Below are 27,232 nucleotides of genomic sequence, written 5' to 3'. Positions count from 1 at the left end.
CTGTAGTAATGGCTAGTTGGTGTAAAAAAAACAAGTCACTATTCTAAAAATGAATTAGTTGAAAAATCGATAGTTCATGAAAGCCATAAAATAATATCAAGATAAAAATTATCCGTAAGAATTAGTTCTCTTTTAACATTTTTATAAAAAACATGCTTGTTGTGGCAACTTGTAATAAGCTTTATTTGAGATATTCCTTACAACAATTGAGATGTATTATAGCCACCAAAACCAACGTTACTTCTCAAACTAATGTTGAATAATAGTTTCCTCCAATCTTCTATATTACACAAACAACAGTATATCAAACTGCCTTATTTGTAAAACATTGAACAAACGCTTTATTAGTTCGGGTAATGAGCTTTGTAGTAACAAGCGTTGAATTAATGTTGTTGTAGCTCTTTTATTGTTTTTGCAGTTGAACAATCGAGGCAAGGCGATAGCTTAAACATTTATTTCAACATGCTTATAGAACTACTGTTGTTGAACAGATTCTCCATTTTTGGGCGAACAAGGTTGGTATAGTAGTATCAAATGCAATAAATCAATCATAATTAAACATACAGCTGAATAGCGTAGCTGTAAGAGACATTTCTTCAAACAACAATTGTTTCTTGGGAACATTTCAGAACGAATGAACCATCAGCTCAAAACGTCAGCCCCATATATTAACTGTCAAAGGTTGAGTCAAGTGCCCTGCGGTGTTTTGCTACTGCTTTTGAATCCGTAAGTCAAACAAGACCGAAAATGTCGAGGAAGCATTTTTCATCTATTTTTCAATTTCAAATTAAACAATGTTCTTTTCGATTTTTGAGTCTAAAGAAAAACTGACACGTTTAGAATGATTACCTTCATCGTTCCCTGAAAGAAAATCGAATATCGATTCTTCATTTTAGAACCCAATTACATTCAACAAATTATCACAAACGTTCATACTGATACGATTCAAACTTAAACTCACAGTTAGCAACAGTAGTGGAACAAACACACCTACTGTGCGGGAGACGGACGATTAATGGCAAACAGGAAATCTTTAACACAAATAAACAATTAATATAATATTACAAATCAAACAATTATTATCAAATTACAATATTACAGCTTTCGATCACGAACAAATACAGTGATCGTTCGCTAATTGGGGCACGACCTCACCCCAACTAGCGAATGCCGTTCGCTAATTGGGGCGGTTTGACAAGCGTCAATGTTGTTTACTTTTTGCATTGAATAAAAGAAAATTTTACGCGCCAGAAAATATCGATCCCGCCAAACACGGAAACAAAACGTCAACGCGTTTTTGACATCCCACTCTGACGTTCAGCTGCTTTTTAATTGGGTTTCGCCCCAATTAGCGAACCCCCAACTAAAAAGCGCCCCAACTAGAAAAACCCCAATTAGCGAACGTTCACTGTAACGATAGACGAAACACCATCTTCTGCCTCGGCAGTATTGCGATTCTTTTCTAAAATTAGCATATTGCGATTCTTTTCTAAAATTAGCATATTGCGATTCTTTTCTAAAATTAGCATACTGGCTCACCAGTTACGCGCCGGGTCCCATGCGCCGAGTTGTGCGCCATGCAAAAAGTAAATAAACCAATGTCAAATAGATGTGAGCTTTCGGTAAGCTTTTCCACATTCGCTTGTAAGGTATGTAGCATATTGTCGTCCCTTTACGAAAAGATATTTTTAAGTGAAATTGTTCGAGGTTTAGTAGTTTTTTGCTTTTCTTTCGCCTGTGTTGCGTTCGGGATATTGTTTAAGTGGATATTAGTAGTGCAATTATGTTTAATTTGTGATGTAATATTCTACACTTAAATTGAGTAAAGTACCATAATATGACACAATACCTTAGCGGCGCACAACTAAGCGAGGCAGAGGTGAATGAGCAAAATGCTATAATATCTCGAGAATCACAATACACAATAAACATTCAATTTGCTCGTCTCTCCCGCATACATCGTATCGCTTGCTGCTAATGGGCCAAACACAATTGATACGTTTGCGTGCGTTTTGACAGTTTTCCCATGGCAAAACTGTCAAAACGCACGCAAACGTATCAATTGTGTTTGGCCCATAAGTGTTGCTGTTATACGAAAGCAACAACACAACAAAGTGGAGCGCGTTCGCTGCTCCTATCAAAGCGTTCGCCTATTTAGGTAACCCTTTGCGGCCGGCGGCAACAACCTGGGTGGTGCGGATAGAATCGATTTGGTTGTCAAACTGAAGCCAAAATTTTCTATTGTGCCGGAGCCAAACATTGAAGATTGTGGTTATGTTCGTTTCTGATCTAATATCGAGAAGTATTGTTATTATTTTGGGAAAAAATAAAAATAAACTTTGTTTGAGTTTTGTATTCTTTGTAACAAATATTCTCACATTATATTTCGAGTGGAAAATTAGTGGGAATGCAATTAAAAAGGACTCGTTACGAAATTTCACGAGATTCAGCAGCACCCAGGCAACAACAGGCGTTTCACCCTTCTGGCATAAGTCAGCTTACGCCGTTTCCAAATGTTGGTCTTGGTTTTTTCCATCCCGCCTCTTCCAATCCAATCTGACACTGCCTTTTTTGTTGTTTTGCTTATGTCAAAACAAGAAAACAATAAACAACAAACAGAAAGGTCGATCGTTCCTTGTCATGTCATGTTAGTCCGGTTAGTTCTTGTTCTTTTATATCTCAGGTTCTTATATTTAAACGATACGTAAAATAATTAATTGCAGAAGTAATTTCGGTTTTAATAACCAGTTAATTATGTGGTTTTTGAGAAATATCCAAAACGGTATTACCAGTTTCATAATGTACAAGTTTTGACGTGAAACTCGATTACAAACTGCTTTTCTAAATCCAGGGACAATCTACTACGTTCGGCCGAGTATCGCTAAACACACGGTAAGCCGTTCGACGGGCGAGCTGATCATCCAAGGAGATCCTTCAATAAGCCGGAACCATGCATTTCTTTATCCTGAAGCGAATACCCTCAAAGTGATTGACGCCGGGTCGCGGTACGGAACGTTTATCAACGATGCCATCGAGTCGGAGCGGGATCCAATAGCCAAAGACAGCCCTTCGGAATTGCGACAAGGCGATCGGTTGCGCTTCGGCAAATGTGAGAGTGTCTGGACAGTGGGTCGGAAGGAGTTCGATTGCATCACATCAACGATTGCGGTGAATGCACGATTGAAGCAAGCATTGCAGTTCCTTGGTGGAGAGGTGCGGGACGCGTTCGAGGAAGGAAGCACTCGATATTTGATCATGAAGGCCATCACGACCACGCCCAAATTGCTGTTGTGTCTGATCGATCAGATTCCCGTGGTTAAACCGGAATATTTCGATGAATGTGTGAAAGCAGTCGAGCGAGGAAGAGAGCTTCCCAATGAAAGCGATTTTGTTCCGGAATTCGCCGAAGCGTACGTCCGTAGTGAAGGTATTCTGGCCTCATCAACTGTGATAATTGTATAATCATTTAATTTAATATGTACCTAACCCTCTAGGTATGTCATTTGGAAAAGTGCCCGAAAGGAAAACGCTATTCAAGGGAAAGACGTTTGTCTTCATAAAACCAAAGCATATGAGTCAGTATGAAGAGATCGTTAAATTGGCCGGCGGAAACAGCATATGCGCTCAGAAACGAAAGATTGCGAAATCTTTTTTCACCAGTGAGGATGTGATCGTGATGCAGGCCGGGTCGGATTCTCAGCTGTCGCAGACATCGTCGCGGGCCGTCGATGGTTTAACGCAGATTGTGTCGAACGCTGGCCGACGCTTAATACCGGATGCGGAAATCGGTCTGTCAATTCTGCACTGTTCGCTGGAAAAGTATTGCAACCCTCTGTACAAGTTCACCAATGTGTTAGATTTGGAAACGATTCCGTTTTCAGAAGGCGGTGAAACATTGGCGAAGAATAGTGAAGAGTGTGTCGGGTCGTTGAAAGTCGGCGTAAAAGAGAGTATCTCGATTCCGGAGACAGAATCGCGAGATAGTTCACAAAATGTTGACGTTCACAAGAGTTTGACTACAGAATCAATGGACTACAGTGAGCAGCCTTTGAAGATTTCAGAAAAAGGTAAGGTTCATGATTTCGCAAAACCCAGCGAAACAATGGCCAAGACTGGAAAAGAAAAACGTAAGCGGGAGGAAATTCCACAAGAAAACATTAGTCCAAAGGAGACTAAAAAAGTTCGTTCGGAGTACGCCCCGATAGATGATGAGGTGCTGCCCAGTCAGTTGGATATTCCGGAGACTCCTGCTAGTATTCAACCTTCACAAGCGTCCAACTTTTCAGGATTCTTATCGGTGAACCGTGAGAATGTCATAGAGGAAGCAACGCAAAAGCAGAAACAGAAACGACCTTTGAATTTATTGCTCGATGATGGTGAAGGTGATTTGTTCAATTTTGATGAAACCGCTCCAAAGCGAGCCAAACGCCAGGCATCGATTTCCGAGGCGTTTTCAAGTTCGCAGCAACAATCCCAAGCTAGCGAGAGGCGATCTCGCCACCAACAAGCAGAAGACGATGATCTTTTTTCGTTCGATAGTGGAAGCTCGAAGCGTTCGAAGCAGAAAAAATGTGATCAGCAATCGGTACCACGCCTGTTAACAAAAGCAACCCATCCTAGTACGACGAATGGGTCTTCTGCTTCGGTTCAAACGTACAAACAGTTTATCAAACCTATCCAGATACCAATGGATGGGTGGTTGGCGTCAACGTTCTGTGATCTGAACATCAAAAGTCAGAAGGAAGAGCCAGGGGATGTGATCAGCAGTGATTCCATGAGTCCAACGAAGATAAAAAAAGAACCAAACGATGAGAGCGAAGACCAGAAGACACGGATTTGGGTGGACGGAATGGAGGCGATGTTCCAGGTACGGGTGAAATGCATGAATTTGACATCGCATCGGCCGCACGGTGGAGAGGGGGATGAGGCAGCAAGCCTCTACTCAACGGGTGATGCAAACTCTACCGTTAATGGTCGAAACAATTTCAAGGCCTTCGTAAAGGTGAGTAATATTTTTTTTGGGATATGAAAGTTTCCATTCTTTTGACTAGTTTTCGGAATATACGAGAGATATAACTGAATGTTGATTCTTCAAACATGTGAATAGTTTAAAGATTGGAAACCCTAAAACGATGAAGTCTAACATAAATTACGCCAAATTTTAACCGACCAGACACGTTTCCATATTTCTATTTGCAGAAACAAAACTTCAAGCCGCAGCAAACGGTAGTTCGAACGAAACCAGTGTGCGTGCTGGACAACACCCAGGATGACCACTTCTAAGGTTGTTCGCTCATTGGTTCGAATAAAATGTTACACAAATGTTAATCTACTTTGAGGAACGTTTATTCATTTTCGATTTCCCTTTACCACCCGAGGGACTCCTGCCTATCAGCTCCGTCAGTTCCTGTTTGAAAATTTGCAGCAAATCCTTGGTGCCCATGCGATTCATTTCTCTTGCCATGCTGGAGGCAAAGGCGTTGAACGCATTATCGGCCAAATTTTGGGTGACGGCTTGTGATAGATTCTGTCGTCGTTTTGTCTTTTCTTCGTCCAGGAAATTTTTCACGTCGAATTTGGATTTCACGCTTTGTGCGTCGAAATGGGGTTTGTTGGGCAATTGCTTGGCTTTGGCGAATGGCATTCGATCAATACGCTCTCCTTCGTCGAACTGGATCTGTTTAAGGAGAATAGCCTTTGGTATAGAAGCAGACATGTCTGTTTCGATTGTAGGCTTTGTCAGTGTGGCATTAATGCGCGCGTCTATTGTGTTGCTAGTGGTTCGATCAGATGTCTCTTTTGAAAGCAAAAGAAACAGATTAGAATCAGAACTCAGTTTAAGATCCTGGGCACCTTCCTCACATGCGATTATTCGCTGGCTGTATTCCTTTCCTAACCAAATGCCCAAGTTTTCCGGGTAGAAGCAATCAATGCCAAGTGGCCAATCTTCAGCTGTATTTTGTAGAAGTGAACGGAACGGGTACAGTTTGTTGTAGATTTGAACTATCTTTTGGCAAATATAAATCGATTTGTACCACACTTCGGCCAGCAGACACAAGAACAGTGAACAAACATTGAAGAAAGAACCGGTGGACATAAATCTGACATAGAACCGAGCTGCATTCTCAGACAGAGACGCAATCCGACTAAAGAGCTTCGCCAATCCCTGACAGCGCACCAGAAGATAATCCAGATTGCCTCGTGTTGGCAGTTGCACTATTTTCTCCAAATAATTCCCATCTGGCAGTAAATTAAGGAAATTCGAAAGCATATGAACGACGTCCACCGTACGGTACCGAAGCAACGATTGGTTTAACTGTTTGATTAGCCGGAAACCGTGCATATTGTAGAAGCGGTTATCCCAATGAACACAAAATCGGCTGACGTATGCGGCCGCTTGGTCGAATGAAGCCTGCGACTCGAAGTACCGTAGAGCATCGGTGATGGTACTGATGAGGCAGCGAATCTCTGAAATTGGATGCATTTGAATGGAAAAGGAAAACGACTTTTATATCATTGCTTTAGCACGCTTGTCACACAAATTGATGCTCTTGATAATGATTGGATTATGAACACTTACCATCTTTACTATGTTTAGTTGCACAAGCAAATGTATTCAGTACCGGTGGAACAAGGTCCCTTCTATTCCAGACTTCCATTATTAAACCGTGATTGACCAAAACTGAAGCGAATTAGAACGAGTTGTTTGCAAAACAAATCCGATCGCGGGCACGACTTGATGGAGCCGAGTGGAAAACACGTGTGTTATTAACGGGCGGGCTGGAAAAGGGCTCACCTGGATCAAGCCCGAAGATTGTTTTTGACATTATTATGACAGATCATAATAACGTCCGAGATCCGAAATTTCGCGTGTGGCAGTTTTGATTTCGTTTTCGGTGCGGTGGAGTTGTGCAGTGCATATTTTTGCAGCTGGAGACTATTGCCGCAGAGTTTTCTTCCAGCAAATCCTGGTGCAGTGACTCATAAAATTGCATTGCTGATTAGCTTTTGCGGATACAAAAAGATAGTATTTTGATCGACGATTAGCAGGAGCAGGAGGAAGACAGCGATGGAAAACCTAACCATAAGTATGACATTTTTTCATCGCCGATAAAATTTTATCAATACGTTATCGCAATTTTTGTAGCATTGGCACTTTTGTCGATTTTGAGTATGTATCGTAAAATCTCGAGTTCTTTACACGCTCGTCCGGCTGAACTCAATTTTGGGTCGATTTAACTCAAATTCATAACTTCTTCTGAGACGTCAAACGCTGAGTAACTGAGATTTATGAATTTGAGTAATTGTCACTCAAAATAATATAAAAAGGCTAAAATATGAAACTGAGTTCACCGAGAAAATGTTAGAAAAATGGCGAAGTCCAAACCTCAATCTAAACGTTTTATATGAGTGAAAATCTTTAGTGGGAAAATATAGTAATTAAAAATACGTAAGTTTCTCGGTAAGTTTAGCCAACATACGTCAGCAACTTGTATGTTTTTCACATTCAGTTCAATATAGGTTATCATATAGGTTTCTTCTTCAATGGCTCTACAATTCCAACTGGAACTTGGCCTGCATTTCAACTTGTGTTCTATTACCATTTCCACAATTATTTATTGGAATAATTTGTATATGTTCGTTTTTTGCATAAGATACATGTTGTGTGGCAAGCACAACAGATACACTCGACCCGAGAATGTTTTCCATCCCATCCTATACAGGCCCATAGGCCAGATATCGGAAATAAAACTCGCCATCTCCGTATCGGTAATCCTGTCTTTGCTCGCAACGGTAATAGCCAAGACAAAGAGTGGTCTTATAGCAAAGATGGCAAGAAGCGGTCACTTCTGCTTATAGAGTAAGTTTCTGACATGTTTCATATTCATGAATAAAGTTAAAATAATAACCTTTTTTGATTCGAATTTATAGTTACTTCCAAACTTTCCGGATTGATGAATTTTGGAGAAAGTTAATGACTGGACGACCTAATAGAAAAATCCAATGTTACTGGAAGACGTCGGACAGACCGGTGAAGACTCGCCAGATGCTCGGCGCAAAACAATGCAGAATTGGAACCTAAAATATCCCCCCGAGATGTAAATGAAATTGGCCAATTCGGAAATTCTGAAGACTCCTTCATGCCGAGTTTTATACGACAAGATACGACATTATTATAATTATATAAGCTATTTTCAATCTTTGTATGCATTCACTTTGATAAACGTAAATAAAATTTGTTTTTGCTTAAAAAAAAAATTAAAATGATGGGCTTCTTTTAGTTTGACAAACTCAATTTCATAAATATTCGATTTTATGAAATTGAGTAGATATAACTCAAAATTAAATATCTTACACCATGACTCAAAATTGAGTTCAAGGCCATGAACTCAATTTTGTCTTGAGCCAGTTTTTCCGATTTTGAGTTAAACTGACCCAAATTTGAGTTGAGCCAGACGAGCGTGTATATGTACGTATATGAGTTTTGTAGTGGTAGACTCCGCCGTAGCAAATATTTCTTGGAATTAGAAATTATTTAGCTTCTATTCGATGATTCATTTTTCTCTGTAAACGCTAAATCGTTGATTCTAATTATGAAATTTACTCAACCTACAACCTTTAGGTACTGTATAGGCCACTACGGCTTTACCCGGTTATAAATTGCGTCAGCTTATCAGCTTTATAAGGCAGACAAATCTAAACTATAAAATAAAATAAAACATCAAAAAGATACAATGTTCACATGGTATTAAACCATATTTTGTTATAGTTCAGAAACATTGAAAAATTGGTGGCAATATACTTGCCACCAGAGCTTTAAATATTCGATTATTTTTTTTATGAAGCCCGGTCGGTTGTCCGACATTTCGCGGTAAAACATTCCGCGGTTAACCATTTCGCGGTCTGTATCATTTGGCGGTAATCTGTTTCGCGGTTTATACAATTTGGCGGTATTCCGTTTCGCGGTATATATTATTTCGCGGTGCTCCGTTTCGCGGTATTCAAGCTTAGATTATCATTTTAACTTTTTTTTTGTATTTTTAAGAGTTTGCCATTCTTTTCTACCAACTATTAATTTTCTCTTCTTTATATGGCCGTTTCTTTCATTGCGTTTCCCTTTCAAGTATTTTTCTCTTTTCTTTTACGCATTATTTTATGTTATTTTCAAAAGACATATACTGCCTGTAATCGCATAACTGTCCCATATGAATAGGAAACCCAGCAAAGATGGGACAACTATGCGGTTACGGGCAGTATACATTATTGTCGATATTAGATGTGTGAACTTTGTCATCAAGATACACTATATCATATGATAAAGGTCGCTGTCTTAATACCTTAAAAGGCTATGGTATTCTGGTAGAATTCAGAAGATGGAATGACAGAAAATTATTCATAAGGCAAAAAGTATCTTCCTTAAATGTTAGCCGGTATTAGGCTAAATATCATGTGCTGTCTTCTTCAAATGTTCGCATTTGCCCGGTATAAGGCAAATTGTGATGTTTTGCCTTCTTTAAATATTTGCATTTGCCCGGTATAAGGCAAAGTGTATTGTTTCGCATTCTTTGCATACCGTCATCGGGGTGACAATGGGTCAAATGGGGGTGAGAATGGGTCACTGTTTCAACCACTTAGAATGCTTGTAAATTGGATTGAATGCATCTGAGGGCAAGAAGATTAAAAGATAAGAGACCTTTTTAGACGATTTTGCTCTTCGACCTCCTGACTGTCGGCGAAAGCGATGACCCATTCTCACCCCCAGACCCATTGTCAGGGCAGCAGGACTATGTCCAAGGGCCTTACGAACCCTCCCCACGGCCTCTGCGAGTCAGGGGGTCTGTCTAGGACGTGGTGGGGTTTGGTGTGTCCGCAAGCAGGCCCTACCAAAGCTACCTTGCGCCGCTCAAAGCGCACAAAAGCCCAGGGAGTGCCAATTGGCATGGGGAGTGTCCCTACTTCGGTAGGGTAGCGCGTGAGCTGCTTCGGCAGGGAGCGAGTGATCTGTTTGTGCTGAGGCAGGAGTGTCATAGCGCGTCGCCGCTATTGTCACCTCGAAGCGCACTCAGATGGTGTGAATGGTGTGCGAGCACCCAAGTCAGCCTCGCATGGGACGGGTGCCTGTGTGAGCGATAATGAGCGAGTACGTTTAGTACTGCCATCCCCCAGAAGTAGTACTGGGAGGTAGTTCCTGGGGGAAACGATGGTGGAGCCCAAGGTATGGTCGAGTCCGACACTCCAGTACACTTCCGTGTGGCAGTTTGGCAACTACAATGCACGTGTACTGGGTTAGTGTGTAAATGCATTCTCCCTTGTAAAAAAAAAGACCCATTGTCACTACCGGTGCGGTGGCGGTAGTCGTATTTGCAAATATGTTTTGCTTCAAAACATTTTTTTTTGTTGGGACTTGAATTTATATGAGTCTGGTGTAAACTCAATGATTATTCACTTTACATAATAATTTGGTGAATTTGAGACTTTACAAAGTTAAAGAACACATTATTTAACTACTTGTAACATTAGTAAAATTAAACCTGCAAATTGGTATTGACCGCGAAAAGTTTCACCGCGGAATAGTACTAACCGCGGAATGGTATACCGCCAAATAATATAAACTGCGAAATGTTATACCGCGATATGATACTGAACGCGAAATGGTAGACCGCGAACTGGTACAAAGCGAAATGGTTGACCGCGGATTGTTTTACCGCGAAATGTCGTACAATCAGCCCGGTCTTCTTTGTCACTTCACTTCTAAACATATTTATATTCGGCTCTGCACCGTCAATTTTCGGAATGAATATGGGTCAGTGAGCAACCTTAGGGTAGATCGGGTTCGGGTAACCAACCCCGGTTGGAACTATGGTCGAGTGCTCACAGGGAAAGGGGGGGGGGTGGCTCCTCTTCGGTGGTGCGAATCTCACTGAGCGTCTGTTCTTCATGTTTGGAGCGGTTCACAACAGCGTCTGTTCTCCATGTTAGTTGCGGCTGATCATCGTCCGATCGCCAGCGAGGGGCTCTAAGTTGTATCGTCTGCGATTCGGACGATAGATTATCAGCCGAATTTAATCCGTCTCGGGACGTGCCTCCTGAGTCAACCTTCCGCAATCACTATAGCTCTCTAACCGCCTGTGTCCAGTGACACCAATACATATATGCATCTACTGCTCGTAACACGATATTATACCTACCACCAATAATGCATATATACCTGATGTGACTTAGTATAACCAATACCTGTACATCCGATACATCTCTCCTTGTTTTCAGAAAATGAAACAAACATACATTTCCTTTTATTCTATGTCTTTACCCTTATGCGGCCGACGGGGTACCCGTGTTCCTTTTTCAAATTCAAGTGGTGATATTTCAATGAATTTTTATAGCTGAAAGCTGAAACTCGGTGACATCTAAGAACTCCATAAAATGTAGCATCTGTGAGAAAATCACATTGGTACAGTGAGGAGGGACGTGGGGAGGGGCATCTGATTATTTTTACCACGCGGATGGCCGACAGGGTACCCGTGTTCCACTAAATTGATATTTTCATAACTTTACCAATTTTCAACCGATTTAGATAATTTTGACAGTTTTGGAAACAGAAACTCATATACTTTTTGCCCACTGTCAAGGTTTACAGCTTTTGTTAATGGTTATACAAGAAATCTTTGAAGTAAGGCTTAAGAGTCTACACACGTAACCGAAGGACTATAAACCAGTTTCAAATATATTCCATGCTCATTGCGCTTCTTAGAATAGTCGGTGTTCACAGTATATATTCTGGGTCTTCAAAAACCTCTGGAGTAAGGCCTAAGTCATCCAAAAAATCCCTGGAATAAGATCTTATGGGCTGCTAACGTAACCAAATGTCTATCGTGTTAATTCAAAAACGGTACATGCTCTTTATGGTGCTGAGCATATAATGCTTTCACAGTATAAGTTCCAGATCATTTGCATTCCAAGTAGTTCTTGTTGCTGTCATTGATTCCAGGTGGTCTACGAACTCCATGCAGTCAAGGTCTTCGTGATGGAGGCAGTTATCGGAGAATAAACAAGTTGCATGACCCCTTCTTGGTATATGTTTGTATTCCAAGTAGTTCCTGTTGTTGTCGTGAGTTCCAGGTAGTCTACGAACTCCACACAGTCAAGGTCTTCGAATCAATCTCCGTAATAAAGGCAGTTATCGAAGAATAAACAAGTTGTGTGACCCCTTCTTGGTATATGTTTGTATTCTAAGTAGTTCTTGTTGTTATCGTGGGCTCCAGGTAGTCTACGAACTCCATAGAGTCAAGATCTGTGGATCAACCTCAGTAACGGAGGCAGTTATTGAAGAATAAACAAGTTGTGTGACCCCTTCTTGATATTTGTTTGTATTCCAAGTAATTCTTGTTGTTGTCATTGGTTCCAGGTAGTCTACAAACTCCATAAATTCAAGGTCTGTGGATCAACCTCCGTAATGGAGGCAGTTAATGAAGAATAAACAAGTTGTGTGACCCCTTCTTGATATATATATATATCTGTTTTTAATGTAGTTCTTGTTGTTGTCGTGAGTTCCAGGTAGTCTACGAACTCCATACAGTCAAGATTATCGGATCAATCTCCGTAATGGAGGCAGTTATCGAAGAATAAACAACTTGCGTGACCCCTTCTTGGTATATGTGTGTATTCCAAGTAGTTCTTGTTGTTGTCGAGGACTCCAGATAGCCTACGAACTCCATAGAGTCAAGGTCTGGGGATCAACCTCGATAACGGAGGCAGCGTTTGAAGAATAAACAAGTTTTGTGACCCCTTCTTGATATATGTTTGTATTCCAAGTAGTTCTTGTTGTTGTCGTTGGCTCCAAGTAGTCTACGAACTCCATAGATTCAAGGTCGGTGGATCAACCTCCGTAATGGAGGCAGTTATTGAAGAATGAACAAGTTGTGTGACCCCTTTTTGGTATATGTTTGTATTCCAAGTAGTTCTTGTTGTTGTCGAGGACTCCAGGTAGTCTACGAACTCCATAGAGTCAAGGTATGGGGTTCGACCTTGGTAACGGAGGCAGTTATTGAAGAATAAACAAGTTGTGTGACGCCTTCATGATATTTGTTTGTTTTCTAAGTATTTCTTGTTGTCATTGGTTCCAGGTAGTCTACGAACTCCATAGATTCAAGGTCGGTGGATCAGCCTCCGTAATGGAGGCAGTTATTGAAGAATAAACAAGTTTTGTGACCCCTTCTTGGTATATGTTTGTATTCCAAGTAGTTCTTGTTGTCGTGGGCTCCAGGTAGTCTACGAACTCCATAGATTCAAGGTCTGTGGATCAACCTTCGTAATGGAGGCAGTTATTGAATAATAGACAAGTTGTGTGACCCCTTCTTGGTATATGTTTGTATTCCATGTTGTTTTTGTTGTTGTCGTGAGTTCCAGGTAGTCTACGAACTCCATGTAGTCAAGATCTTCGGATCAATTGTTTGTATTCCAAGTAGTTTGTGTTGTTGTCGTGGGCTCCATGTAGTCTACGAACTCCATAGAGCCAAGGTCGGATGATCAACCTCCGTAACGGATGCAGTTATTGAAGAACAACTGGGAGGGACGGAAGATAGCGGTTTTCCTCCAATACCTTTTCCGAACTTAATCTATCACATGTTGTGCATATGCATAATCGAGTTTCAGACATAGTAATTAATTTCCACTCCGGGTGGCTCAATACCCGGAACATATGCAATTAACTTTGAATGTACTGAACTCGAAAGGCGATCTCTCTTCGCTTATGTGGTTGGGTTGGGATCTGACGACCAACTGGCACAATCTCACACAACCCTACTTCATCGAGCGCCGTTGGTGATGAAGCAAGTGTGTAGGAGCCAGATAATACTAAATACTCATCTTACGTGGTTGGCATTGTACTAAAACATATATGAGAGAGTTAGTTCTGACAATGTATTGCGAGAGTTCGCCTACATGCCCGGTGCTGTGAATTTGATTTCATCAGTACCCGCCAAGCTGCAGAGGACGACGGAGGTCCTTCGTAGCTTAGTAGGGAAAACACCTCTCTAGCGTTCTGGTTTCGTGGGATCAAACGCCACCGAAGTTCTGTAGATCAATTTCCGTAATGGAGGCAGTTATCGAAGAATAAACCAGTTTTGTGACCCCATCTTGGTATAAGTTTGTATTCCAAGTAGTTCTTGTTGTTGTCGTGAGCTCCGGGTAGTCTATGAAATAGAGTCAAGGTCGATAGATCAACCTCCTTCATGGAGGCAGTTTTTTTGAAAATAAACAAGTTGTGAGACCCCTTCTTGGTATATGTTTGTATTTTAAGTAGTTGTTTTCATTGTCGCGGGCTACGTAATGAAGACAAGGCAAAACACGTGAATGGAATCCGTATTTTTTTGTCGAAGAGACTTACGAACTTATTAACAGGTACTCATAAATGATTCATAATAAGCTAGAGGCAGTGAAAGTTATTTCATGAAAATCTCAATTGTTTGCGGCAAATTGTGCAAGTGCATCTAAATGTACAGCGCAATGCAGCTGTCATTGAGTCTGACATCGGTTTGAAGTTTAGCGGTCCGATAACTGTAAAACTATTGAAACTATCGAATTGCAGTTAAAAAGCATTGCAGTTAAATGGCTTGCAGTTATCGAACGTCTGCTGTAGTTTTTGTTTTTGCCATGGTACTAGGTAGTCTATGAACTCCATATAGGAATGATCTGCAGATCAACCCACGAACGGAAGGCTATTGGTATATGTTTGCATTTCAAGTAGTTCAAGTTGTTGTCATTACTGCCCCTATTCACATAAGCGTCCCATGTCAGTTTTCTTCAGCTTGAGAAATATGCCGTTGAATTTTTCAAACCCGTTTAACATGGCGAAATGAAATAAAATCTAATAAATCGATAAAACCAGCAATCTTTCTGAAAATTTGGCATAATACTCTTTATTTGTATACATTGCTATGGAACAATTAAATGGACCATAATTACATTGATGTTTTGTGCGAGAGTGTATCAAAATCTGGAATGTGACTGTTATGCGAATAAATAGCAAGATGGGACAACACAAGTGGGTTTGGATTTTCAAATTTCTAGAACATAGCCTATTATTTTATCAGTTTTTCTTAAAGTTGAGTTTATTTTAAGCTTATTTCTGAAAGAAAATCAAAATCGTCAAAAATCGACATGGGACTCTTATGCGAATCGCGGCAGATTAGCTCTGGGCAGATATTGAAGAATAAACAAGATGTGAAACCTCATCTTGATATATGAGCATTCCAAGTAGCTATTATTGTCTTGTTGTTGTTGGTTCCAGGTAGTATACAAACTTCATTCATATCACTAATATGAAGTTGTCTATTCTTTGGAAATGCAAAATGTAAATAAATTGGAACGATACAACTTCACGCCGAGAACTGTAACGGTTTATTCCGGTGGAGTCATCATAAAATTATCAAAATAGTGAAGACGAACAAATTCCGCTTAAAACTTGGCTTTTGCGCCAATTCCTCGAAAGGAATTGCCAAGATTCATTTTAATTTGCCCAGCTTGCTAGTCGGCCACGTCGTGGTCCGAAAACCGTTATTGCGGAATCTGTTCTCTACACTTTTCAATTTAACAATCGAGCCACAATCACTTTATTCATTCCTCAAAACTATTCCGATTCAAACTATCTCACGACATTTATACACGAAATTGAGTTGACTCAGCAACTCCAAAGAACCGACCGCATTGCGCTACGAATCAATAACAAACACTAATTTTCCGATCACATTTACACAATTTCACTTTAACTTACGTCGGTTCCAGTTGTGCGTATGATACCACTCGCCCCTCTCAGCCACACCACATGTTGCAAAATTATTTAATTACTCTTAGAATTTCGGGCGTAGTGACAACTACAAGTCCCGACTCATGTTGATCGTTGGTGGTGGGCAGGTACACCGCACGACGGCTACAGCACAGCTAGCCGCGACTGCAAATCAGCCTTTCTATGGTCGATCGTCCCGACGGCAAACAGCTAGCGATGATGGCCAGCGATCCAAGCCCATCTTGGGCTTCTGCTGCTGCTACTGCTACTGCTGCTGCTACTGCTGCTGCTACTGCTGCTAGTCGATGTTTGCCGATCGACGGGAACTTTCTGACCTCGATGTGACGAACGGCGGCTCTTTTATAGTGCATAAATAGAGAAAATGCGCTTGAAACGTATGTAATTTTTATTTACTTGAATGAGGATGGGCAAAATGGCACTGTGGCTTAAAATTGAAATTTCTTGAAACAAACTATTACATTCATTTTTCCAGGGTAAAAAGAAAAATTTGCTTTAGGAAATTTTATATTATTAAATAATACTAAACCTAACCAAAAAATTAATGCTACGAAATGGTGCTCCAAGCAAATGCCGAAGACTTTTATGCATCTGTTCTTTCGCAGAAGACTTTTTAAACTACAAAAATGCTCCAAACTAACTGTCGAAGACTTGAGTACTTCTGGTCTTTCACAGAAGATTTTTTTGTACTGAATGCTCCGAAACTTACATCGAAGACTTTTAATGACCTGAGAATGCTTCTGATCTTTCGCAGAAGACTTTATTTTACACAAAAACCATGTTTCACCACTTTGTGAAAACTAAAAATTTCCTAAAATAACATTATTCAAAATTACACAACACTCCACCAGATGACCTTATTTAGCCTATTATGCAAAATAAATGCAAAATGTAAATAAATTGGAACGATACAACTTCACGCCGAGAACTGTAACGGTTTATTCCGGTGGAGTCATCATAAAATTATCAAAATAGTGAAGACGAACAAATCCCGCTTAAAAACTTGGCTTTTGCGCCAATTCCTCGAAAGGAATTGCCAAGATTCATTTTAATTTGCCCAGCTTGCTAGTCGGCCACGTCGTGGTCCGAAAACCGTTATTGCGGAATCTGTTCTCTACACTTTTCAATTTAACAATCGAGCCACAATCACTTTATTCATTCCTCAAAACTATTCCGATTCAAACTATCTCACGACATTTATACACGAAATTGAGTTGACTCAGCAACTCCAAAGAACCGACCGCATTGCGCTGCGAATCAATAACAAACACTAATTTTCTGATCGCATTTACACAATTTCACTTTAACTTACGTCGGTTCCAGTTGTACCAGCCACACCACATGTTGCAAAATTATTTAATTACTCTTAGAATTTCGGGCGTAGTGACAACTACAAGTCCCGACTCATGTTGATCGTTGGTGGTGGGCAGGTACACCGCACGACGGCTACAGCACAGCCAGCTGCGACTGCAAATCAGCCTCCCATGGTCGATCGTCCCGACGGCAAGCAGCAAGCGATGATGACCAGCGATCCAAACCCATCTTGGGCTTCTGCTGCTGCTGCTGCTGCTACTGCTGCTAGTCGATGTTTGCCGATCGACGGGAACTTTCTGACCTCGATGTGACGAACGGCGGCTCTTTTATAGTGCATAGGTAGAGAAAATGCGCTCTACATTGCTCGGTGGCAACGTTTGAATCGAATGTATTTTTTATTTACTTGAATGAGGATGGGCAAAATTGCACTGTGGCTTAAAATTGAAATTTCTTGAAACAAAACTATTACATTCATTTTTTCCCGGGGTAAAAAAGAGAAAATTTGCTTTAGGAAATTTTATATTATTCAGTAATACTAAACCTAATCAAAAAATTAATGCTACGAAATGGTGCTCCAAGCAAATGCCGAAGACTTTTATGCATCTGTTCTTTCGCAGAAGACTTTTTAAACTACAAAAATGCTCCAAACTAACTGTCGAAGACTTGAGTACTTCTGGTCTTTCACAGAAGATTTTTGTACTGAATGCTCCGAAACTTACATCGAAGACTTTTAATGACCTGAGAATGCTTCTGATCTTTCACAAAAGACTTTATTCTACACAAAAACCATGTTTCACCAATTTGTGAAAACTAAAAATTTCCTAAAATAACATTATTCAAAATTACACAAAACTCCACCAGATGACCTTATTTAGCCTATTCAGCCCCACGTTGGGCGCCAAATGTAACGGTTGATTCCGGTGGAGTCATCATAAAATTATCAAAATAGTGAAGACGAACAAATTCCGCTTAAAAACTTGGCTTTTGCGCCAATTCCTCGAAAGGAATTGCCAAGATTCATTTTAATTTGCCCAGCTTGCTAGTCGGCCACGTCGTGGTCCGAAAACCGTTATTGCGGAATCTGTTCTCTACACTTTTCAATTTAACAATCGAGCCACAATCACTTTATTCATTCCTCAAAACTATTCCGATTCAAACTATCTCACGACATTTATACACGAAATTGAGTTGACTCAGCAACTCCAAAGAACCGACCGCATTGCGCTACGAATCAATAACAAACACTAATTTTCCGATCACATTTACACAATTTCACTTTAACCCTTAAATGCGCAATGTTGTTTTAAAACAACAAACCGAAAATACGTTTAATGTTAATAAATTCAATGGTTATTTACGTTAAAAATATTTCCGACGATTTCTAAAAAAATCGCCTTGCGCCTTTAAGGGTTAACTTACGTCGGTTCCAGTTGTGCGTATGATACCACTCGCCCCTCTCAGCCACACCACATGTTGCAAAATTATTTAATTACTCTTAGAATTTCGGGCGTAGTGACAACTACAAGTCCCGACTCATGTTGATCGTTGGTGGTGGGCAGGTACACCGCATGACGGCTACAGCACAGCCAGCTGCGACTGCAAATCAGCCTCCCTTGGTCGATCGTCCCGACGGCAAGCAGCAAGCGATGATTACCAGCGATCCAAACCCATCTTGGGCTTCTGCTGCTGCTGCTACTGCTGCTAGTCGATGTTTGCCGATCGACGGGAACTTTCTGACCTCGATGTGACGAACGGCGGCTCTTTTATAGTGCATAGGTAGAGAAAATGCGCTCTACATTGCTCGGTGGCAACGTTTGAATCGAATGTATTTTTTATTTACTTGAATGAGGATGGGCAAAATTGCACTGTGGCTTAAAATTGAAATTTCTTGAAACAAAACTATTACAGAACGTGAGGGATAAAACGGGTTAATATCGCAAAGATCATGTACCATATTAAAATTAGATTAAGGACACTCCTCACGGAATCCAAGTTTCAAAGTGCTCGCGTTTTCGGGGGCACACCAATCGATACGGAGGCGGCGCACAACTGTCATTTTTGTTGATTTAGCTTTGCTGCGTCGCAGCATGCGTGAAATAATAAAAATGTCAGTTGTGCGATTCCGTAAGGAGTGACCTTAAAAACCCTCTAGATATTCCTGTAAGCAAGGATGTTATCGATCATTTAGTAATTCGCGTTCGATCATTTAGTAGTTTGTCAATAACTCATTCCAGAAGCTGAATTTCAAAATGTGTTGTATGGTGGACTTCTAGTGCGAAGGTTTTTCTACAACTCTGCCTTATGGTTCGTTGTTTGAATTCCACTAGTAACGGAGTTATAACTAAAGTTTCAGTAACTTAGACTAAATGATAACAAAATTCCAATCATTTAGTTTAAGTTACCGCAACTAGCGCTATAACTCCGTTACTAGTGGAATTCAAACAACGAACCATAAGGCAGAGTTGCAGAAAAACCTTCGCACTAGAAGTCCACCATACAACACATTTTGAAATTCAGCTTCTGGAATGAGTTATTGACAAACTACTAAATGATCGAACGCGAATTACTAAATGATCGATAACATCCTTGCCTGTAAGCCTAGAAGTCTTACTCCATAAATTTCTGGGATGACCATTAGCATATGCCATGAACGCATTTTATTCATGGACCCCAAAGGCATGTAACAAATTTAAAACAGTCTGATATATCTCTGGTGTAGATCCTCATGCCTTACTTCAGGGTTTTCTTGGATGACCATGAACATTCGAAATGAGTGCATTCTATTCTACGTACCATAAAAGGCATGTATAACTATTCAAATAGGCCGAAAGAATTCTGGTTACGCGTGAAGTTCTTGAGGATTGTTCAAGTGTTCTCTTGGATACCCATGAACATATGCAATGAAAGCGGTATATTCTATGTGCCACAAAGGGCATATGCCACTTTTGAAACAATCCGAAAGGTATCTGGTTACGTGTGAAGATCCTGAGGCCTATTCTAGCATTTTCTTGAAAGACAATAAACATAGGCAATGGACGTATTCTATTCTATGTACCACAAAGGGCATGTACCAGTTTTGAAACAATCTAAAAGATCTCTGGGTACTCATGCAGATTTAAAGGCCTATTCCAGGGTTTTCCTGGATGACCATGAACCTATGCAATGGACGCAATTAGGGTTTTAGTACCGGGAGTACCGGTACCGGATTTCTCGGGAGTACCGACCAATTTTAGGTACCGAAATACCGGTCCTGGCTTAATGAAAGTACCGGTATTTTCGGTACTAAGGAAAAATGTTTTGGTTAAAACTTCCGATTCAAATATGACGTCCACTACTTTTTGGGAGTTCTAGACCCCCTCCCCCCCTCTGTCACGCTTTTTTGTATACCTAGTACATGGACTGTCACAAAATCTTAGACCCCCTCCCCCCCTAAAAGCTGTGACATCATTTTTGAACGACCCCTGGTTGAAACCACATTATTTGAATGCAGCAGCTATTAAAAAAGATATTAATTTTTTTACTAAAATTTCAAACTCCTGATAATACAGGTAATAAACTATAGAGGACGATTGTCGCTGCGGTCCCCAAACATGTTGGCTATATCTATCAAAACGTCCTCATTTCTCCTTCGTTGACATTTAGTGCCCTATCCTTGCCAGCAAAAGATGTTTCGCCAATGACGACAGCGACAATCAATTAGGACAAACGTCAGGCGTCCGATGACGTACCTCAAGACAATCAAACCGCAACGACATCGTCACATCCCAAAAAAATCGTCACACTTCAGCAGTATTTTTCCAAATTGTCCCCGCTTGAGGCAAGGGTATTCCTGTAAGTTTGATTACTGCACAAAAATTCGTAAATATTGTAAGACAAGAGTTAACTTACAACGACTCAGAAAAAGCTGAAAGGAAAATATTTGTCAATGCTTCATGATTCACTAGCAACAGTTCGTCCTACTTCTGTAGACTCAGAAAGAGCTTTCTCTGTTTCTGGAAGCTTCGCTACTAAAACACGATCCCGTATGTCTGACGAAACATTGAATATGCTGTGCGTTTTGAAAGCATATTTTAAGGATAAGGACAAGCCGCAAGACAAGTGTTGAATACATACAAAGCAATGAATAAAGTTTGAATCATTACCATTAAATCCTGACTTTTTATTGATTTTAATGATTTTCGAAAAAAAATCTTCCAGTACCGGTATTTTTCCGGTACTCCCGGTAGTGAGGGGTTCAGTACCGTAGTACCGGGACTCGCTAAGACAGGTCGGTACTAAAAACCCTAGACGCAATCTATTCTATGTACCACAAAGGGCATGTAACACTTTTTAAAAAATCTGAAAGATCTTTGGTTACGCGTGTAGATCTTAAGGCCTTTTCCAGGGTTTTCTTGGATGACCATGAACATATGCAATAAAGGCGCAATCTATTCTATGAACCACAAAGGGCATGTAACACTTTTTAAAAAATCTGAAAGATCTTTGGTTACGCGTGTAGATCTTAAGGCCTTTTCCAGGGTTTTCTTGGATGACCTTGAACATATGCAATAAAGGCGTTCTATTCTATGTACCACAAAGGGCATGTACCAGTTTTGAAACAAACTAAAAGATCTCTGGTTACGCGTGTTGATCTTAAGGCCTTTTTCAGGATTTTCTTGGATGACTATCAACATATGCAATGAAAGCGCTCTTTTCTATGTACCACAAAGGGCATGCACCACTTTTGAAACCATCTAAAAGATCTCTGGTTACGCATGTAGACCTGAAGGCCTTTTCCAGGGTTTTCTTGGATGACCATGAACGAACATATGCGATGAAGGCGCCATAGGACTTATCCGAGAGATTTCTTCGATTGCGCAGAACATATGTAGTGATCACATTTGATTTCAAGATGCTCAAAGAGCATGTACCACTTTTGAGACAAGTCCATAGACCCATGGTTACGAGTGTAGACCTTAAGGCCTTACTCCAGAGATTTCTTGGATGACTCAGAACATATACTGTGAACGCATTCTATGCTAAGTACCACAAAGAGCATGTACCGTATTTGAATTTGCATAATAGGCCTTTGGTTACGCGAGTAGATCTTTAAGCTTTACTCCAGAGATTTCTCGGGTGACTAAGACCTTATTTCAGGGATTTTTGTATTACCCGAAGCATATACTGTGAACACCTTCAATTCTAAGAAGCGCAAAGAGCTTGTAGCATATTTGAAACTGGTTGAATGGCCTTTGGTTACGCGTGTAGACTCTTGAGCCTTACTTCAAAGATTTCTTGTATAACCATGGGCATAAGCTGTAAACCCTGACAATGTGCAAAAAGTATATGAGTTTTTGTTTCCAAAACTGTCAAAATTATCCAAATCGGTTGAAAATTGTTGATGTTATGAGAATATCAATTCATGGGAACACGGGTACCCTGTCGGCCATCCACGTGTGTTTTTTTTGTTGGCCGCATAAGGGTTAATCCTCGCTTTGTTGTTTCAACGTTTAAACCTACTTCGAGAAACATCTTATAAAACATAATCGTCATACCGTTTTGGCATTTTAATTCTCCGCTTACTGAGCCTTACTCGTTTCTCTTCTGATTCTTTATTTAACTCGCTTCCTGTTATATCTGATGAACGGTCCTGTGATGATGTATCTACCCCTCCTAGCTTTTTCAAATGACTACTGTTACGCACATAGATATTTCCACTTCTCCTTGATTTTACCTTTACTTCTCCCCCATTTACACTAATAACCTCGTATTCTTCGGCACAAAATCTAGGTTCTAATGCTCCAGGTTTCATGTTCCTCATTATGACGATGTCTCTTGGTTGCAAAGAATGTTGTTTGGCGCCACGACGTTCATCACTCCTCTGTTTACATATTTCCTTTGAAATGATATCGCGATCCCTCGCTCCTTTCCAATTAAGAGTTTCAGATTGCCCAATTGACGGAATAGCATTTCTCATCTCGCGGCCAAACATCATCTGGCCCGGTCTGTCCCCTGGATCAAGCTAATTTTCACTCTTTTTCCCAAATTTCTCATTTGCCGCTCCGCTGCCCCATTTTGTTCCGTTCAGTACGGCGTCGAAAGATTCAGGTGGATGCCATAACTTTTGCAGAATTGTTGCATTTCAGCCGACCTAAACTGTGGGCCATTGTCGGCCGTTATCGAACGAGGTACGCCAAAACTTGCAAACATTTTTAGCAAAGAACTAATCACTCGTTGGGATGTAGCTGGTTTCATCGATTGAATTTGAATAAAGCGACTCGTGTAACATACGACTACTAGGAGTGATTTTCCAGCAGGTAAACCTTCTTTAAAATCCATCGCAAGATCTTGCCACGGCTTCGTTGGACAACGTCGGATAATTGGATTCGGTCTATCGGGCAGCGATGTCATTTTACAGGGTTTGCAGTTGCTGACAACTTTTTCAATCAGTTTATCCATTTCCGGAAACCATACCTTGGATCTCAAATGTGCCTTTATCCCTGCACTACCCTGATGTGCTCGATGAGCAAGTTGAACTGTTTTCTCCTGAAGACTACTTGGTATTACAATTCTATCTCCTCTCAGTATCAAACTGTCATACTCAATAAGATCATCTTTGATTGTGGCTGCTCGGTACTGCATTGGAACACTATCCCAGACCCCTGATGAAATTGCCTCTCGAACTAATATCAATGTTTCATTGTGTAAACTCTCCTGTTCGACTTCTCGTATAGTTAACGCTGAAGGCATCATTTCTTTCACTAACCAACTGACTACATCAATATCTCCTGCGTCCTCTGAATCATCGTTGACAGCCATCCGTGAAAATGCGTCAGCCAAGTTTTTGTCTCCGGGTTCATACTTCACTGTGAAATCGAAAGCCTGTAGTCTAAGAATCCATCTTTCAATCCTTGCTGAAGGTTTAGAACGAACTCGATTGAACAGATACTGTAGCGGTTTGCAATCGGTGATCAACGTGAAATGTTTGCCATACAAGTACATATACAGTTTTTCCATAGCCCACACGATTGTAAAACATTCCTTCTCCGTTTGACAATATTTTCTTTCGTGTGAAGCTAGACCTCTTGATGCACAATATACTGCACGAGAAATACCGTTTTTAACTTGCAGTAAAATAGCACCGATTCCAACTGGACTCGCATCTGTAACCTTGTCATCAGTTGGTCGTATTCCATCTGAGAACATGATGTGACCCAAAAACGTCACTTCTTGAATGCCGAGCAATGACTTTTTGACGTAAACTACGTCTAAGGGGAAGACTCAGATACAGGGTGTAAATCCGAAATATCCAAATTCGAGACCGTCACGAAATTAGGATAGATTTCAAACGCTAATAGCGTCTTTATCTTTCGATGGATTTTCGACATTTGCTTATCAATCGATTCAGAAACTCTCCAGCAATTTGCGAATTCTATTGATACTATTGATTATCAACGTTAAACTATTGAAAATGTTGTTTCTTTGCAAACCGGGTGAAAAATTCAATTCCGTTTATAAATCCCCAACACGGACATCAGATTGCAGTAAGGTACGGGCCTTCTGATCCACTGCTTCGTTTTCCCTGTGTATAAAAAGCCCCGTGTTTCGCGTGCGCGCGTCATTTTCATTCTGGATGTCACGGCGAGCGGACCAGGGCGTCCAGAAGCGGTCCCAGTGACAACGGCTGTCTCAGCGGTGTGGTGGTGCGGATGAATTTTTTTCGGTCGGTGGTGGTGGCGGTCGTGGAAGCAGCAGCACATCATTTTCATCCGTGTCCCATCTTCGGCGGATCTGGCAATCGACGGCGTCCGTTGAGCCGAATCATCGGATGGCGGTCGCGCAGCCCAGTGGCTGCTGATAAGGCACATAAGTGGCAATTAATCGGTTCTTTTCAGGGCCATCATTATATTTGGGAGGAAGGTTAAGTTGAAATAATTTTCCTAAAGTGCAACCGTTAGGAACTGGAAAATTCTTCGTTGAAATTTTCTACCGTAATTCGAGTTGTATGATTTTAGTGATTGAGAATGTTAATATTAGATGAACTTTCTTCTTAGAACAAAGCATAATTGTTTGGCATCGGTAGCGGAATCATAGCATTAGTGCCGGTCCGAGCATAGGCTGTCATCGGAAGATTGCTACAGCAATTTATTCACTAATGTGGCGTTTGCAACGATTTGGATGTTGTCGGCACAACATGAAATTTTCCCGCGAGACTAATTTTGTATTTTTCCTGTTGATTGAAAAAGAAATCGGTTCCGAGATAAACTTTATTCATAGCGCAACGCTAACGTCGGTAGTTGAATCCCACGCAAGTATCGGAAGGAGACCATGCAAACAATTGATTCGCATTATGACTGAAAAAAATTGTATGGCGTCAGTATTGATATTTGCTACAGATTTTTTGACGTAAACTTCGTCTAAGGGGAAGACTCAGATACAGGGTTTAAAACGGAAATTTCCAAATTCGAGACTGTCACAAAAATTAGGATAGATTTCAAACGCTAGTAGCGTCTTTATCTTTCGATGGATTTTCGACATTTGCTTATCAATCGATTCGGAAACCCTTCAGCAATTTGCCAATTCTATTGATACTATTGATTATCATTGAATGCTTAACTTTTTTCTACAACAAATATGATTTTGAAAAAGTATCACCGGCGCGTGCTTACTCGCAATCTACATGCTGATACATTTACAGTTACATCAAACAACTGAAAACCGAAATACGCCACTCCAAAATTACGAGGTGACAATGTTAGAAAGAGACAAAAGATAGGAAAAATAACACGGTGTGTAGTGCCTCCCCGAGTCACCTTAAGGGAAGATCCTTTAATTACGTTACGTAAAAATTGGGCATTTTTAACCCCCCCCTATGTCACACTTTTGGCATGAAGCATCTAAAAATTATGTATGGGTCGTCACACTTCTCCCAACCCCCCCCCCCCCCCCTCTAAGCGTTACGTAATTTGTGGACGCTCCCAAGACGTTAGTACTGTTAGTAGTACGTTAGTACTTCATATCAAATATCATATCATATCAAAGAATATTGTGGCCAAATTTCATAAAATTTGGTCAACAAAAACCCCCCTGACAATAATAGAACAAAACCTGCCAAAGCCGTCATTCCTCCTACATCATACAAGAAAATTTAAACTGAGCGCTGCTAATGTTAATGACGACGACCGCGCGACCCACACCATCGCCGGGAATAAAATTTCCGGTAGGAGCTCCGCCGATGCCGAAGGTGGTACCACGCGCGCGCGGAAGAGCTGCTTTCTTGTAATCAATAAAGTTGAACCTGTAGCCACGCCCCTTTGGGGGCGTCATACCGGACAACAAAGAGACGGGACTAATGAGCCATCTTTATTGATTATAAGAAAACTGCACTCCCGCGCGCGCGTGGCCCATTCCAGAGTTCGAGACAGCAGCACGTACGGACGTATTTTTTGTTCGCGCATTTTGACGTTAACTATGTCTAAGGGGAAGCCTCGGATACAGGGTGCAAAATGAAAATTTCCAAATTGGGGACCGTCACGATATCATGTAAGATATTAAAAGGTAATGGCGACTTTATCTTTCGACGGATTTTGGAGATTTTGTTATTAATAGATTCGGAAACTTTCCACCAATTTGCTAATTGTATTAAAACTATTCATTATCAACGGCAAACTATTGAAAATGTTATTTCTTTCCAAACCGGGTGAAAAATCAAAAAATCAATCCCGTTCATAAATCCCCAACACGGACATCAGATTGCAGTAAGGTACGGGCTTTTTGATCCACTGCTTCGTTTTTCCTGTGTATAAAAAGCCTCGTGTTTCGCGTGCGCGCGTCATTTTCATTCTGGATTTCATGGAAAGCGGACCAAGGCGTTCAGAAGCGGTCCTAGCGACAACGGCTGTGGTGGTGCGGATGAAATTTTTTCGCTCGATAGTGGTGGTGGTCGTGGCAACAGCAGTACATCTTTACATCCGTGTTACAAGCAGCATTTTTGGATCTGGCAATTAACGGCGTGCGTAGAGCCCAATCATCAGATGGTTGTCGCGCAGTCCAGTAGTTGTTGTTGGTGAGGCACATAATTGGGAATGAATTGGATCTTTTCAGAACCACCATTATGTTTAGGAGGAAGGTTAAGTT

General features: G+C 40.8%; 3 protein-coding genes across 4 annotated transcripts in view; 2 read left to right on the top strand and 1 right to left on the bottom strand.

The window, feature by feature from the left end:
- Positions 1–2,596: 2,596 nt before the first annotated feature.
- On the top strand, positions 2,597–5,328 carry LOC134228015 (nibrin-like). 2 transcript variants are annotated; one of them, XM_062709776.1, is made up of 5 exons: positions 2,597–2,656; positions 2,724–2,782; positions 2,852–3,427; positions 3,495–5,002; positions 5,174–5,328. In XM_062709776.1, exons 1-5 carry the CDS (start codon positions 2,646–2,648, stop codon positions 5,228–5,230), a joined length of 2,211 nt encoding a protein of 736 aa, XP_062565760.1. In that variant the 5' UTR covers positions 2,597–2,645; the 3' UTR covers positions 5,231–5,328. The 2 variants fall into 2 exon arrangements, with proteins under 2 accessions (XP_062565760.1, XP_062565759.1); XM_062709775.1 differs by having other exon boundaries at positions 2,599–2,656; positions 5,200–5,328.
- Positions 5,325–6,725, bottom strand: LOC134228017 (uncharacterized). The gene is made up of 2 exons (XM_062709778.1): positions 6,581–6,725; positions 5,325–6,468 (listed from the first exon to the last, which is right to left on the bottom strand). The coding sequence occupies exons 1-2, from the start codon at positions 6,657–6,659 to the stop codon at positions 5,330–5,332; spliced, it is 1,218 nt and encodes a 405-aa protein (XP_062565762.1). The 5' UTR covers positions 6,660–6,725; the 3' UTR covers positions 5,325–5,329.
- Positions 6,726–6,848: 123 nt separating this feature from the next.
- LOC134228016 (asparagine--tRNA ligase, cytoplasmic-like) overlaps positions 6,849–27,232 on the top strand; it is a 32,080-nt gene continuing 11,696 nt past the window's right edge. The window contains 1 exon segment of the mRNA XM_062709777.1: positions 6,849–7,088. Coding sequence (XP_062565761.1) covers positions 7,070–7,088 — 19 coding nt within the window. The 5' untranslated portion in view covers positions 6,849–7,069.

Source organism: Armigeres subalbatus, chromosome 3 (genome assembly GCF_024139115.2).
Source record: "Armigeres subalbatus isolate Guangzhou_Male chromosome 3, GZ_Asu_2, whole genome shotgun sequence".
Taxonomy (NCBI): Eukaryota; Metazoa; Arthropoda; class Insecta; order Diptera; family Culicidae; genus Armigeres; species Armigeres subalbatus.
Note: the sequence above shows the minus strand (reverse complement) of the source record. Positions and strands in the feature narration are given on the sequence as shown.

Excerpts from the sequence above, each read along its gene's own strand:
- LOC134228015 (XM_062709775.1), top strand. Across the intron at positions 3,428-3,494 it reads AGCGTACGTCCGTAGTGAAG|GTATGTCATTTGGAAAAGTG; the intron begins GTATTCTGGCCT and ends CTAACCCTCTAG. Across the intron at positions 5,003-5,199 it reads ATTTCAAGGCCTTCGTAAAG|AAACAAAACTTCAAGCCGCA; the intron begins GTGAGTAATATT and ends TTCTATTTGCAG.
- LOC134228017 (XM_062709778.1), bottom strand. The coding sequence starts at position 6,659 with ATGGAAGTCTGGAATAGAAGGGACCTTGTTCCACCGGTACTGAATACA. Across the intron at positions 6,469-6,580 it reads AACTAAACATAGTAAAGATG|AGATTCGCTGCCTCATCAGT; the intron begins GTAAGTGTTCAT and ends ATCCAATTTCAG.